This window comes from Notolepis coatsorum (assembly GCF_963971535.1).
Source record: "Notolepis coatsorum genome assembly, chromosome: 12".
NCBI lineage: Eukaryota > Metazoa > Chordata > Actinopteri > Aulopiformes > Paralepididae > Notolepis > Notolepis coatsorum.
This window is the reverse complement of record NC_140176.1, coordinates 15,398,101-15,415,190: the sequence shown is the minus strand read 5'-3', so window position 1 is coordinate 15,415,190 and position 17,090 is coordinate 15,398,101. Positions and strand designations below refer to the sequence as shown.

The 17,090-nt window shown below is 43.4% G+C and overlaps 1 protein-coding gene across 1 annotated transcript in view; it reads right to left on the bottom strand.

Moving 5' to 3' along the window:
• Positions 1-17,090, bottom strand: part of adarb2 (adenosine deaminase RNA specific B2 (inactive)) — a gene marked incomplete at its 5' end in the record, with an annotated part of 512,623 nt that overhangs the window by 51,011 nt on the left and 444,522 nt on the right. The window contains one exon of the mRNA XM_084325586.1: positions 6,337-6,400. Coding sequence (XP_084181712.1) covers positions 6,337-6,400 — 64 coding nt within the window. The remainder of the gene's footprint in view (positions 1-6,336; positions 6,401-17,090) is intronic.

Below are 17,090 nucleotides of genomic sequence, written 5' to 3'. Positions count from 1 at the left end.
TATAGATAACATTTTATGTAGAGTAATTATAAAAAAAAATTAAAAAAAAATCATCCACACAAATTTAAAAAAAATCAGTGGAATAAAATAAATCGCTTTCCCCCCAAAAAACGTTTTTGATTAATCAATGTAATTTTTTTTTAATGATGGCGGGTCCAAAATGAATGTTGTTGTTTACATGTTGCAGGCATGTATCCCCTCTGAACTTCTCATTTCCCCCACGTGGAAAGCACCTGATTGGATAAATGACATGCTGGTGCTCTTTTGCGACATCTAGTGGCTGAATGTTATCTATAGCACCTTTAAGTTTATGTACATTTGTAAAATTCCTACATTGTTCACCTGACATGGATGTAAACAGTCCGGCTCCACCCATCTCCCATGGCTTTGGGAAGATTAAAGGGTTTTAATGGGTTATTAACTGCCGGCTCTGGGCTACATTTCCGCGGATCAACCAATACATTGTTGGAAAGTTTAATTTGCCGCCTTTCGATCGCCACCCCACTCAACCTATTGCAAGCTTCCAGTCTCGAGTTACAAGATGAAACATTCGACGAGCGTCATTTGACAAGCCATTCGGACAAGTGATCACGTCTGGTTTGGTCGGGTCCTGAACAGACCAGTCACTGCTGATGGCGAAAATTATTGACCACCTTTGTAGCCAATGAAATTCTGGATCCAACGCTATCCCACGCGGGGGCTGATTGCAACGAGAAAGGGGTAGAAGAAGCCAGGGAAGTCCTTTGTTTTGACTAGGAATCAATGGAAGCGGACGTCCATTTTGGATAATCATGCCGAATTGACGCCAGTACACACATTACAAAAACCTTTGTAAAAAACTAGTTTTCCATGGGATTGTTATAAACTTTGGACCTGTACTACATAAGACTTCAGGCTATGGAACCGTTATGTTTTCCAGCTCCTACCTCTCAGCTGGAACTTAAAAAACAGGCATCTGGCAACAAGTAAACAGAAATGTGAGTACACAAAACTTTTACTTCAGTGTGTTCAAACCTCTTTAACTCTATTTCATTAGCACTCAGAGGAATTCTTCTTTGTTGTGGACGAAAGATCAGAATGTTTCCTTTCAAAAGAGACCAGTCTCATGCATGTGCTATAAGTATAAAGTATAATCAATTTGAGTATGCAATCGTCTGGCGTGTTGTGCAAAACTAGCCCAATTTTTTCCGGATGCATATGTGGTTAAAAATGGCCCCTGGCTTCATTGATGGCTCTTTACTTTGCATAAGATAACATAAGATAGTTGTTTATTGTCTGATACAGACATTTGTTGTGTGTCAGAACACACAATACTGCGTTACAAAAAATAAAAACACACAACAATCATGTTACAGCATAGACAGACATCAGAGAAACAATGGTCCTCATTCTCGAACGGACATAGGTAAAAGTTACCAAGGAATTCCTTCGTAACTCGAACGGCTTTGTATTGTAAATTTTTTAAACGATGCCGCGGATATAGCTACTGTATACTGGAATATACTGTATTAATATGCCATATACTGTCTTCTTCTATATGATATTATTTATTGTTGGTTTGATGTATTCCTATTGCTAAACGAAATACATGTGTGGAGAAATGGCTTAGTTAGACAGCCTCAGCACACAGCACACAGCACACACACACGTACTGTATACGTGCTAAATTAATCGTTCCAGCAAAGTACACGACAGACCCATACTAGCCTGACACGACAGACCCATACTAGCCTGACACGACAGACCCATACTAGCCTGACACGACAGACCCATACTAGCCTGACACGACAGACCCATACTAGCCTGACACGACAGACCCATACTAGCCTGACACGACAGACCCATAGAGCCTGACATGACAGACCCATACTAGCCTGACACGACAGACCCATACTAGCCTGACACGACAGACCCATACTAGCCTGACACGACAGACCCATAGAGCCTGACACGACAGACCCATACTAGCCTGACACGACAGATCCATTCTACCCTGACACAGCAAGATTTTTACATACATTTGTGACTTTAATCTCAGAGAATATCCACATTTTCCTCATAAACGTACGACTTTAAACTCAGGAATAAAAAAAAATCTCTGAATATTACTCCCCTCTCCCGGCTCCAAAATTATTATAATGTATTTTACCTACACTGGCCCTAATACGCCATTGTATGTTCAGCATGATGCTAACAAAAAATGCGAATATATTCAACTTCCAACATTGATATCGGTAGAGAAACTGAGTCCTTGTACCAAAACGTTGTTCCTGAAAAAAATTATTTGATTGCAAGTGCAGAAGTTCTTTGTTCCTCTGTTGACGACCCACGGCCTTCTCCTACGCACCTGTCCACCTACATAGAGATCTACTGTTTGAGCTTCCAACGTCTTCCAAATCGAAACACTGTTGCCTTTTTTGGATGGACTGAAGTGATAGATCTTTCTTTGTCACGGCCACCTTGCCTTTTTCATCGAATGATTGACACTTCCCAAGGGCTTGTGAGGCCCCGCCTCCTCTGGAACCTATCTATTCATTTTGCTGGCCGTAATCCAAACACATTATTCTGAAGACACTGCTTAGTGGGAGACACCACTATTATCCATCAAGTTAGGTAGACAAGCTCAATACGTCCCCAAAGCTTTGAAAGAGACAGTGAGATAAAAGAAGAGAAAGTGAGGGATATAGGGGCAGTTCGCATGACCATTTTTGGCTGCTAAGAATCAAGAGGTTTATTTGTCACATACATACCAGGGCATACAGTGAAATGCGGGTGGTCATGCCCGCATTGATTGTGCAAAATACAATAATAAAAATAGGCATATAAAAAAATTAAATAGGTAAGACACATGAATATGGATGTAAATACTGGGGCCAGCTGATTTGCACAGGACTTTAGTATTCGTCCTGTTATCTCATCTGGGCCTGCAGCTTTCCGAGTATTTACTCCCATGAACGCTAATCTCACGCTGTGTTCCGGCAATGAGAGAGTGTGTCCCACCCCCCCGCGGATGAACCCCCCCTCCCCGCGGCAGCCGGCGCGTCAGTGGCGCCGTTAGCCGTTGAGCTAACGTCACCACTGCTCGCCCCAAACCTGGCATAAAAGGAGTTGAGTTCATCCGCGAGAGAGGCATCGGCACTCACTATTGAGGGGGGGGCTGACTTTATAATCAGTTATCGTTCGTACTCGCCGCCATAAGCCTCTCGTGTCGTTCTGTGCCATCTGTGTCTCCATCTTGTTTGCATATCGCCGTTTTGCCGCCCAAACCTCTTTGCGTAGCATATTATAGGCTGCTACCTTGTACTCTCCCATACTTCCCGATGCTCGGCCCGAGTTGTAAGCAGCGGTATGAGCATTCAGGGCCACTCGGATGGAGTTGTCCACCCACGGTTTCTGGTTTGGGAAAATCCGCACCTTCTTCGTGGGGACAACGTTGTCAGCTAACGTTGTTATGAAACTGACAACAACATCTGCATATTCACTGACGTCACTGGAGCTCGACCGGAGCATGCCCCAGTCGACGTCATCCAGTGCGTCTCGTAGGGTGGCCTCTGAGCTCTCGGACCACTGCTTCACCTCTCGCGACACAACAGCCTCACGGGCTCTCTGTTTGTAGCCGGGCAAAAGAAAGATGGCGTCGTGGTCAGATTTACCTAGCCGAGGTGCTGGTACTGCCTTATAGCCCTGTTTGAAAGGGGTGTCGCAGTGAATACAACGTATTTCCCCCCCTAGTGGTGCATTTGATATGTTGGTAAAAGTTTGGCATCACTTTTTCTTAAATTAGCCTTATTGAAGTCGCCGGCTACGATCATAGCCGCTTCTGGGTGTTTGTTTTGGTGCTGGTTCAAATAGTCCTGTAGGTCTGCCAGAGCTCTGGCGGTATCGGCTTGTGGTGGGATGTATACTGCTGTTGTTATTATGGCTGTGAATTCCCGGGGGAGATCAAATGGGCGAAAAAGGATGGATAAATGCTCAAAGTCCGGCGAACAGGAGTGGGAAATAATCTTCACCTCCTTGGGGCTGCACCAGCCGTTGTTCGTCAGGAAGCAGACCCCTCCACCTATGGACTTTCCCGACTCTTCTGTTCGGTCAGCGCGGAAGTCAGAGAAGGAATCAGATGGGATGATGTTGTGATCCGGTGTTGATGGCTTCAACCATGTCTCCGTAAAGCATAGGATGGTGCAGTCCCTCACCACCCATTGGAATCTAATCCTCGCACGGAGATCATCCATGTTATTCTCCAGCGAACGTACATTCACCAACAGAATCGATGGGATCACGGGCCGGTAAGCAGAACTCTTTAGCCTGATTCTGATTCCACTTCTCCGTCCTGTGTGCTTCCGTTTGATCGCGCCGCCTTTTCCATTGTCCCCATCTTTGTCTTTGTCCTTTGTCTCGTCTCATCTCCGATGGCCAATCTTGGCAAAAAGTGTCGTTAAACTCCTCTTTCAGTGCGGAGTTTAAGTCTTTAAGTGACTGGCGGTCGTACAACGTCCATGCCAGCATGGTTTTTATCAAAAGAAAGTATAAAAAATAAACATAATAACCAGAAGTGCGCACAATCTCTGCGGAGCAAAACCAACGGCGACTGACCTCGGTCGCGCCATCGTAGGAACTAGAAACATGCAGGTTTTTAGTGAAATATCTGCGCGTGTGTACCGGTATCTTGTGAGACATTTATAATCACCGTGATTCCACCGCTGTGCGCGTACACTATGGGCCTACATCAGCAGCACCTTCATTATGAGGTCCCAGAAGAGAGTGGAGAGATGTCTGTCTTTTTACCCCAGAGGCTGTGGTGTCTGTGATGACTGGGTTACAGACCATGAGCCCTTGTTTATGTGAATCTCAGACATCCAAAGTAAACTGGTTTGCTCAACAGGGCCCAATCAGCAAACCACATGGTAAACACACTGTCCTCTGTCCTCTATTGTGTGTTGGAGATTTACCCAAAGGTATAGGTGAATGGCTGGTGGCGTTTACACAGTCATGACGCCCGGGAGGAAGCTATACAAGACTCCAAATTACAGTACATTTATTTGTGCAGATGCGTGTGTGTGTGTGTGTGTGTGTGTGTGTGTGTGTGTGTGTGTGTGTGTGTGTGTGTGTGCGTGCGTGTGTGCAGTGGTGGAAAGTAACTAAGTGTTTCTACTCAAGCACAATTTGGTGGTACTTTGAGGTACTTTTTATTTTAGGGAACGTTGTAGGCTACTTTTACTAGATTTCCAAAGAAATATTGTACTTTTTTCCCACGTCTACATGTATCTGAAACCCATCAGATTTTGAAGAAAAATATTTCTGCATAGAAAACATGGCAACAATTTTGGAAGTTTCAAATATGAAACTTGCCAACTTCAAGATGACCTAATCAGAGCAGCATAACTGGACACATGACTTTAACAGCACTTTAAATTTAAAATCAATATACAATACTTCTCTACTTTTTACTTTTACCAGAGTAATATTTTATCTGGGTATTTCTATTTTTACTTAAGTAAAGGAACTTGTGTACTTCTTCCACCATTGTGTGTCTGCATGCATGTGTGTGTGTGTCTGTGTTCATTTGTTCGTGTGTTTGTGTGTGTGTGTGTGTGTGTGTGTGTGTGTGTGTGTGTGTGTGTCTACATTTGCGTGTTTATGAATGTATACTATTGGATAAAAGCTCTATATAAATGCACCATTTACCATTCTTTTTTTTTACCATGGTCGTGCATTGAACTGGAATTACACAAAGTGCCATGCATCTGAGACGCCACTAGGGGCAGAGTGGCTAATCATGACCAAAATGAATGACTAACTGAATGTGTGAATGTGTTTGTGACATTGCAGGTCTATGAGGTGCTTCAAAAAAGAAAAAAACAAATAACTACCGTACTTTTCGGACTATAAGCCGCGGCTTTTCCCCCCATTTTTCGACCCTGCGGCTTATCTAACGGTGCGGCTTATATGTGACTCGACGTGACCAAACCCGAAAATGTAAAAATCTAAATATTGCTTTTTTGACTGCATTGAAATGTTATTTATCTGTTCCCTTATTTGCTAAACGTAATACAACTTGTAAATTAGTTAATTCTTGTTATTTTTCCGACAGTATTGTGTCCCAATGCTAATTACATATGGTAATTAAACATTAAAACACCTGCGGCTTATAGTCCAGTGCGGCTTATATATGTACACATCATTCAATTTAGCTGCTGCGGCTTATATTCAGGTGCGGCTTATAGTACGAAAAGTACGGTAACTGCTTCGTTTATGCTGTGATTGGGAGCCAGGCCATGTGGCAGAAACAGTGATCTTTGCATTCATACAATTCATCGTATTCGATTGTGTACTAACCGGGCACAGCTATCGGTCCTGCTGTTGGGTGTTCCATCTCCTGGATCAGGCCATTGTGTTTCACCTAAACAAACACAACAACAAACTAAATTAACTAACAAACAAACAAACAAACAAACAAGACCAAACAAAGACAAGCTGTGGTAGTCAATCTTTAGCATTTAAGAATAATAATGTTAAAGCAATGTATGTATGTATTGTGGAATAATGATCCCCTCCCCCCTCCCATCCTTATTATTCCCCCCACACCTCTCCAATCTGTCTACCCTCTCCCATTTATACACCTTTGTCTCTCCCCCCCCCCCCCTTTCAACCCTATATCCAGCCCTATAGAGCCTGTATATAAACACAAATGTGTTTCCCGGTTTCAATGGGTTAATAAACAACCGGTTTGGTCATTGAAGCATTTTCTGTGTATCATTACCCATTTCTATGCTTACCATGACTGTGATTAGGGATGTCTGATATTACCGGCCGATATTGGCATAAAAATGTGATATCGGAAAATATCGGTATCGGTTTAACATTTTTTTACATTTATTTAACCTTTATTTACCCAGGCAAGCAAGTAAGAACAAATTATTATTTTATTTATTGTCAAAGTATGCATAATGTTGTGTTAATTACATGACAAGAGATATGTAATGTTAATTACCTGAAATTATTCCGTTTTTTGGCGGGGGAAACCCTGCATATATCGGTATCGGTTGATATCGGTATCAGAAATTAAGAGTTGGACAATATCGGCATCGGTAAAAAAGCAAATATCGAACATCCCTAACTGTGATGACTATTTTTCTTAGCCAAATACGAGCACTACAGCGGTTGAGTCAAGGAACGCATCAGGCTTTCTGTGAGTAGGGCCCATTACAATCCATATTATGGGCATTCGTTGATTCATCCGGTGGACCCACTGCAGGTTGGTGTTGAAGTTACACCACTGTCCCGAATTCATTTCTATATCAGCTGTGATGGGAGAGGCAAAAATGTTCTAAATGTCACACTGAAGATGAAAATGTACTTTGATGTATGAAATATATGTACAGTAACTACTTTGGCAAAACCTTGTCTTTCTTTTTGCTAAATAAACCACATAACTGTGGTTCATGGTACATATTTGGACCATCCTTGCATTCAAATGTTCCCATTTCCACACCTCATATGCGTTACACACGTGTGTGAAGGACATTGGGCTGAAGTGAGTCTACTGTATAGAGTCTTTCCAGCTACATCATTCTTGGACTTGGAGGACCAACATTTACTTAACATAACCCGAAGGCCGTTTTCCACTACGCCATCGTTTATATCTAGACCCCAATTACATCTGCAGAAATGTTTTTTTATTGAAATTTTTTTGGGCAGTTCTTTCCTCCCTTTTTATTTCAATTGAATTAATCTAATTGGGGCACAGATATAAATTATATAGACTGATTGTCAGTAAGTCAAAATCTCATGGACAAGGTGTGTGTGTTTGCGTTCAGAGCATTGTCAAAATAATTGTTAAAAACCTCCTTTGCCCTAACTCATGGAACCATTTCTCTCACACACATGCACACACACACACACACACACACACACACACACACACACACACACACACACACACACACACACACACACACACACACACACACACACACACACACACACACACACACACACACACACACACACACACACACACACACACACACACACACACACACACACACACACACACAAACCGTTACGTAAGCCCTCTGCCAGACATATACCACACCAAACTCCCTCTTTCTCTCTCGATGTACGGTACTCAATGACCTTTCCCCTAACAGTGGTGATTGGATGGATGGAGGGAGGGAGGGATGGGAGGAGGGAGAGAGAGGGGGAATGCACTCTGTCACCCTGTTATATTTAGACACTGCCCCGTGAGGACCTTTTTTCACCCTATCGGTCCGTTCCCCTCTCTCTCCTCCAAGAGACGGCCAACATGCTCACTCATGAGAGGTGACAGAGTCTTTCCTCTCTAAACCAACGGCACTGTTATCCATACAAAGAGAGTTGTGTGTAAGTCCTGGACTAGAGAGAGAGCCAGAGAGAGAGAGCAAGAGGGGGGGGGGGGGGGGGAGAGAGAGCAAGAGAGAGAGAGCAAGAGAGAAAAAGAGAGAGCAAGAGAGAGAGAGCAAGATAGAGAAAAAGAGAGAGATAGAGCAAGAGAGAGAGCAATATAGAGAGCAAGAGGGAGAGCAAGAGAGAGAGCAAGAGGGAGAGAGAGAGCAAGATAGATAGAGCAATATGGAGAGGTAGATCAATAGAGAGGGAGCAAGAGGGAGAGAGAGAGCAAGAGAGAGAGCAAGAGCGAGAGCAAGATAGAGAGAGAGCAAGATGGAGAGAGCACGTGAGATAGAGAGAGCAAGATAGAGAGATATAGTGAGAGAGAGAGAGCAATAGGGAGAGAGCAAGAGAGAGAGCAATAGAGAGAGCCAGAGAGAGCAAGATAGAGAGATCAAGAGAGAGATAGAGATCAAGAGAGAGAGTAAGAGCAAGTGAGCAGAAGGACGAGAGAGAGAGAGAGAGAGAGAGAGAGAGAGAGAGAGAGAGAGAGAGATAGAGAGAGAGAGAGAAACAGAGACAGAGAGACAGAGAGACAGAGAGAGATATAGATATATCTTAACCTGAAGAGTTTGTGTCCAGAAGGGAAAACACATAGCATAATCCATGAGAGGAAAATAAAATAATGAATGAATTCATACATGCTTACAGAGGCTGAACAAGGAGCGCTCTTCCCTCCCTCAAGCTGCCCGGTGGCTGTAAGCACAGCACATGGTTTCCAAAACAAACGTGGGGAGGAGCGACACGGTGATAGATGTGTGACAAATGTCAATTTTGTTATCGCCATGGGAACATAATAACGGCCAACGGTCCGTTTGAAAGTCGTAAGGATCAGATTAAAAGGGTTCAATATCAAAGGGATGAAATGACGGGAGAAACCTGTCAGAGCAACACTCCTCTAAAAGCCGCTCCTCAGGGGCAGATAAATGTTCGGCAAAAGTTCGGTATGCATTTTTTGCGTGATGGTTTTTCTTTATTGTGTAAGAATGTTACCTTTCAAAGGAGACCAGACTCATGCATGTGCTATAAGTATAAAGTATAATAAATCGCAAACAACTTTTTTTCTTAGTCTGGTTTGTTCATACAGAATACTGAAAAAATAAGAGCAATTGAGATCAATCACAAGTTTTTTTCCCCGAATGGTCAACTGTTCTGGAATGTACTTGAAAGTACTGCATTTTACTTTTACCTCCAAAGCGCTTGAGTTTACAAAAGGTCCTTTGCGCTATATATATATTATTCCTAAAATTGCTGCATTGATCTGTTGGTCTGTGTAGTAGCTAATACAGGATTTTGCTGCTTAAACGTATGTATAATGTATATTCATTGATTCACTCGTATACCAAAATCCATTTGAATTGACATTTTTTGCTTTTCGCATCAAATATTGATATGCGATTACAATGTGATTAATTTAGATTAATTAACTATAAAGTCTCGAATTAATTCTATTAACATTTTGAATTGAGTCCCACCACTAATATATATAATTATATCCAACTGATTATCTATTACAGATCGACCTCCCACCTAGACCCTAATCAGTCAGGCTTCAGGACTGGTCATTCCACAGAGACGGCCCTCATGGGCAGTCACAGAGGCTCTTCACTTAGCATGAGCGAAAGGCCTCTCCTCTGTCCAGATTCTCTTGGACCTGTCTGCAGCCTTCAACGATCAGATCCTCCTTGTATCCCTCACAGGAATGGGAGTTGTAGGGGCGGCTACGTGGCGTAGTGGGCAAGGCGCTCGCCACGAATGACGGAGACGCTGGGCTTGCCTGTTCGAGCCCAGCGCTCCACATTGCTTTCAGTTTAGCTGGTCGTTCATACTAATACACATTGGCCGTATTAGGGGGTGGGAAACTGATGGGTGGGGATCGGGCGTTGTGGACAGCGACTCCTACAGGTCGGTTGGTGCGCCTGCGCAGTAGAATCAGGAAGTGTCGGGGGCAGCGTGAGCCTCCCACGCGTTACTCCTCGCCACTGAGAGATCGAGCTGCGCAGGTGAAAAGATGCGACTGCTGTTACCTCAAGTACCGGAGGGGACTTGTGCTATGTATGACTTAGTCCACATTGCAGCCGGCTTGTGGGAGGCAAGAAACAGCGTTCGTGACAGGGGAGGGTTGAATTGGATGATACGAAATTGGGATGGGAGAAAATATAGAAAATGGGAGAAAAAGTGGATAAAAAAAAAGGAATGGGAGTTGTAGGCTCTGTGCTGGCATGGCTGCCATCCTACTTTGACAAGTATCATGGAGAGGTCCCCTGTCGGCCCCTCGCCCCCTACATATGGGTGTCCCCCAGGGCTCGGTCCTTGGACCCCTCCTCTTCTCTCTACAGCAAATCTCTGGGTAACATTATCATGTCTCATGCCTTCTCATATCACTGCTATGCCAATGTCACTCAACTCTTCCTCACCTTTCCTCCCTCAGATGTTTAACTCTTTCCGTGCCACTCACGAGATTTCTCGTGTTTTTTTATAGGTGGTTGAAAGTCACTCACGAGATTTCTCTGATTTTTTTTTTTTTTTTTTTTAGCGATCTGAAAAATTATTGCATCACCCGAGCCTACCCGAGTATAGCCGAGCGGCGCCGGCGATCACTGTGGAAAAAAGCGCCCCCTGTCGTCTCCCAGATGACATAAGTGATTTTGGAATGGACTCAATGAAAATGAATGGGGAAAAAAATCCGGTACTCCACATTTTCCAGTCCACTGATCCAGCCAGGGTTACCACAGTTCATTCTGGAACCTCAGATCCCCGCTGATCATGGAGTTCTACAGTATCGCGTTGGATCCATACACGTATCGATTTTTTCGAATGGTGATCAGGAATTGGAATATACCAGTTGGATACCATCTGATGTCAGGTAAGGACTCTATGTTATCAGTGTTAGGATAATCAGAGTAAGTTTGATGAAGATATAGGCTGTTTTGTGAAATGTCTTCTTTCGGTTTCACTGTAAAAGTCCGAGAGGAAATCAACGAGGCGATTATCCGTGCGCGGCCGTAATGTGCTTGCGTGCACGTATAATATTGATCATCTAGCGTTTATTTGAAAACGATTCATAAAAAGGCAGACGAATATCAACGTTGTGGAATATTCCACTAAAAGACGATTTTCATAGAATGCTCCAGAATGAGCTGTTTTTTATATCAAAACGGGGGCTTTTCTAACTGCTCTGAAACGGAAACGACGCGATAAAAAAACAATCTGCCTTGACAGCACTGACTGGAAAATAGTCTTTGATAATGCGATGGGCAGATTAGACACTTAGCCATAATTTAAAACATAGATTAGGCGATATTAACGTTAACATTGGCGCCGATGGTGGCATTCAGCCGGTAAAAAGGAAAACCAGGCGTGGCGCTCAAAGTGTTAAGAGGTTAAAAGTCGAGTATCTTGTTTTCATAACATAATCGCTGGGAGTCGTTTTCGTAATTGAAAATAAAACGTGATTAATTGCAGAGCCCTAAGTTCCCAATTTGGAGCTCCATTTGTAGGTTTTAGTGCTGCCAGGCGATTCATTTTTTTTATCTAATTAATTACAGGATTTGTAATTAATTAATCTAATTAATCACATTTTAATCGCATAATCATTTTATGCCTGATATTCTATATTCTATAATCATATTTCAAATAGCATGTGTCCGGATGGCAGAATTCAGTACTGTATCTACAAAACCTTCTGTTTAATCATCTTCCATCTATTAATTTGCTTAGATTTTTCAGGTCTGGTCAATTTGAGCATAGTGTTATTCACAGTCAAAGATAATAATAATTTTTTTTATTGATATTCTCATTTGGTTCATTACAATTTACTCAAGCCTAGTAACAGACACAGTATTTCTGACACTGGGAATACATTCCCTGAGATCCATAGATGTCCCTAGAATCAGATACCACGAACATGCAAATGGACCATATAAAAAAAAAGTCTGTAAATGTGTATTCTACGTTCTTATGGAATGAATGAGATAAAAAAAAAAAATATAATTAAAAATAAAAAAAACGTTTATTTTGTTTGTAATTAATTTTGAGTTAATTTTCATAATGCGATAATTTGCTGTGTAATTAATTAATCTAATTAACGCGAACAACTGACAGCCCTAGTAGGTTTTTGTCTTGATATAAATAAAGCAATAAATAAATAAATACTTACACCTGATAAAACCAGTATATGACGAGTATAGGCTACAGACAACACTAGTACTGAAAGACACCCAGACACCTTGTGAGAGGGATTTATTCTTCTGCCTTTGCAGATCCCATGACTTACATTGTCTGCATGGCTTATTGCTTGCAGGCTCAGGGAGAATCAAATAACTGGAAAACGAGGTTTTTCACCATGAAATACACAGACACTTTTATGGATACAAAAGACAGCTGGCAGCCAAACTGAGTTTCACAGTGTCACGCCTCTCTTTTCGCTGACCTACTGTGTAGCCTGGGACCACAGGTGGGGACTGCATGATATATAACAACTAGTAAAAGTTCTGTTTAAGCAATAATGGTTAAAGGGTAAAGTTCAGAGATTTGGACCCCCCCCCCCATGCCGTTCTTCATACTCCATATCCACACGCTAGTTATGCACAAAACTAAAGTTAAGTAACAGGGCCACTCTTCAGTGTGTTTGGGGGGGGGGTTATATGCCTTGCGCAAGGGTAGAGACCTCATCGTTACGGAAGGTAGAGCGGTCGTCTCGTAATTAGAATGTTCCTGGTTCGATGCCGGGCTCCTCTTGAGCAAGACACTTAACCCCTAACTGCTCCCGATGAGCGGGTTGGCAGTTTGCGTGGTCGTCGCCTCCGCCATGTGTGTGTGAAAGTAGAGAAGAAGTTTCCAGTTTCCTCATTTAACTTTTCCGTCGAGCCAACTGAAGAATCCATTGTGATCGCCGGCCCGGAAAACGTGTGGATTATGTATTTACAGTACCCAATGCTGAATCAATAAACGCAATCGATATTTGGAATGGCGATCAGGAATTGGAATAATCTTTTTGGATAACATCTGATCTGAGGTAAGGAATCTATTTGACCAGTCTTGGGGTAATCAGAGCTATTTTCACCTATATATCAGCGTTTGCCCTATGCGTGTGTGTGTGTGTGTGTGTGTGTGTGTGTGTGTGGCTGTGCGAGCGATCAGGAAATGAGATAATCGATATTTCAGCCCGCGTCTATAGCCTGCATAAGTACACATATACTATCGATAATCTAGCGTTTATTTGAAAACGATTCATAAATAGGCTGAAAAAATTACAACGTTTTTGTGTATTCCAGAATATTCCAGTAAATGCCTTTTATCACGGAATCTTTATATTTTCCTTGAAAACGAGGGCTTTTCAAAATGCTATAAAACGGAAATGAAGCGATTAAAAAACAATCCGTTTCGACAATGTTGACTGCAAACAAGTCATTGATAATCGACGGGCAGATTAGACACATAGCCATAATTTAAGACAGAGATTATGCGTTCACAACGCTATCATTGAAGTGGGTGGTGGCATTTAACAGGGCTAAGGCGCATCGCATGGCTGGTAATCAAAGTGTTAAAGTACGTAGGATCATGAGTACTCTGTGTGTGTGTGTGTGTGTGTGTGTGTGTGTGTGTGTGTGTGTGTGTGTGTGTGTGTGTGTGTGTGTGTGTGTGCGTGTGTGTGTGTGTGTGTGTGTGTGTGTGTGTGCGTGTGTGTGTGTGTGTGTGCGTGTGTGCGTGTGTGCGTGTGTGCGTGAGAGAGAGAGAGAGAGGGAGAGAGAGAGAGAGAGAGATAATGAGGGACAGAGAGAGAGGGGGAGGGAGATAGAGAGACAGAGAAAGAGATGGAGAGAGGGGGAGATATATAGGGGAGAGAGAGAGATACAGAGAAATAGAGAGAAAGAGATTGAGATAGAGAGAGGGTGAGGAGAGGAAGAGAGAGGGATGAGAGAGTGATATAGAGAAAGAGAGAGGGGGGAGAGAAAGTGATGATGATGTATTTTCCCCAAGCCATGGTTGACTGTGGTCTTGCTGATGGATTTATGTATGCATGGGAGGGTTGGAGAAAGTGTATGTGTGTGCGTTCTCCAGGTAAAAATAACAATGGGGACGACTCTCTAAGTCCCAAGGGTGCTGTTGAGTAGGACAGACACACACACACACACACACACACAGGGGTCATCACAGGCCATCTGTGATGGTGCACATTGACTAAAGGTCCTCCATGTGGAACGGAAGGGGACTAATGCACAAAAGCAGGCGCACAATCACAAGCATGACCTCAAATGTACTGTACACGCGAGCATAGACACACACACACACACACACACACACACACACACACACACACATTTTAATACTTTATTTGGTTCCACAAATTATATTACATAAACAGGGAATCAAATGTATCGGGGCCAAGCAGCACTGAACACTTAAGGGTACACATGGCACCTCCTTCTCCACGTGGCTAAGCTGCCAATAATAGCTGAGACAGAGCAATATTTGGCAATTTGTTTGGCTTTTCTTTTAGACATTGCAGCAATTCTCAGACCGGTCATGGTGCATTTGTGTACATGGCCAAGACTTCCGAACACAAGTACACTATATCTACACCGTATACCCAAGGTCAGCCATCACACTGAGCAGTGGTTGATATTTGATATACTTGTCCCGGAAGGCCTGGTCCATGTACAGATCAAAGGTACAGCCTACTTCTATGACCAGCACCTCCCTGTGGCTGGTGTCAACAAAAACAACGTCCGGTGTATTTGGTATGTTAGCAAAAACATCGTTGGTAAGACCAAACCACTCTGGTTTCACTCTGGCATGTTTGTACATTGCTGCACTAGATTGGTGACACACACGTACACACACACGCACGCACACACACACACACGCACACACGCACACACACACACACACACACACGCACACACACACGCACGCACACACACACACACGCACACACGCACACACACACACACACGCGCACACACACGCGCACACACACACGCACACACACACGCACACACACACACGCACACACACACACACACACACACACACACACACGCACACACACACGCACCCACACACGCACACGCACACGCACACACACACACTGTGTGTTGTGCTTTGTTTGTTGATCGTGTGTCCTGTTTGTGACAGGCGGGTTATAAACAGACATATTGTATTCACAGATAAGATCAAATGATGTTGCTAGATCCTCTGTGTCGGTGGTATATCATGTTTGAAAATGTGTGATTGATTCAAATTAAACAAGGACAATGTTGTTTCCCCTCGCGTCGGACTGCATCACGGGCTGACCAGGTGGGTGACTGAGTTATCACCGTCTGTCTGACAGACTGAATAGCTTCCTCACACGTCGTCGGGTCAGACAGGCCGTCGCTCTTCCGCAGCGTAACCGTGTTATAGTTATCAGAGCGGGTGGAACGCTTAGCTCGCTGCTTTGTGCCCACGCACCTCGTATGCACTTTCTCCGCTCAAGGTCGCCTCACGCTTTTTTTTGGCGGAGCGCCCTGAATGCACCAGAGTTTTAAAAACAATAGATAAATCAACCCTGGGCCTCAGCGTTTTGACAACATGGTTTTTCAGGTTCTTACATCCGTATCTCCAGCGGCTGCGAAAGGACCCACGTAGGACCTGGCCCTGGAAACGCTGTGGAAGCAATTTGAAAGGGTTTCAGCATGTAATGGTTGTAGCGTCGTGTAGTTGAGATGTCACGCAGTAGTCTCCCCCGCGTCGTGAGAGATGACAGAATATTATGTTAACCTGGCGGGTTTATCTTACTTTGACTATATTATTAACCACACTTACTGCATGTTAGAAAACGTGTGGATGAAAAATAGGAATGGGGTCTATTTTTCGGCCACACGGAAAACCCGCAACGTGTCATGGCATCCAAAGAAAAATATCCATTTATTTTTTATAGTTTAGGATATGGTTAGAGTTAGGGAACCCCGGCATTGATATTGAAGAATTATAACTGTAGGATTACTTGGGAATCGTCACAGTGAGTGAAGATGACACAAAGCTCGGAATGTGTAATACCTGTAACGTAAAATAGGCAGCTATGAGCCAAATCGATTGGAAGGTTTAGTGACACGTCAATCTCTCTCCCTCCCGCTCCAGCTGAGCTGCGTCTCTTGAGTCCCTACAAAACGTGACCTTTTTAGCAAACAGAGAGAAGCTCCTGGAACCTGGGGCAGTTTTGGAGAAGAGTCATTTAATAGTCGACGTAGAAAAGTATGCTGTCAATTAGGTATTCTTTCTCAGAAAATCAGAATCAGCAGGTCAGACTTTTAAGAAAAGAGATTGGAATCGACCAACGACCTCCCTTTTTGATCTTAAACTTGTCTTAAATGCAAAGAAAATGGAATTCATGATGCTCACAAGGGCTCGCTCACAGCCAGTGGATCATGCTCACATTGTTACGCTAAAGGGAGAAGCCATAGAAAATGTTTCATCTTACAAGTATCTTAGGCTATGGTTGGATGAAAATCCCTCTTTCCTTGACCCTCCTATCACAAGCTCTGCCCTCTTTCCTTGACCCTCCTATCCCAAGCTCTGTCCTCTTTCCTTGACCCTCCTATCCCAAGCGCTGCCCTCTTTCCTTGACCCTCCTATCCCAAGCTCTGCCCTCTTTCCTTGACCCTCCTATCACAAGCTCT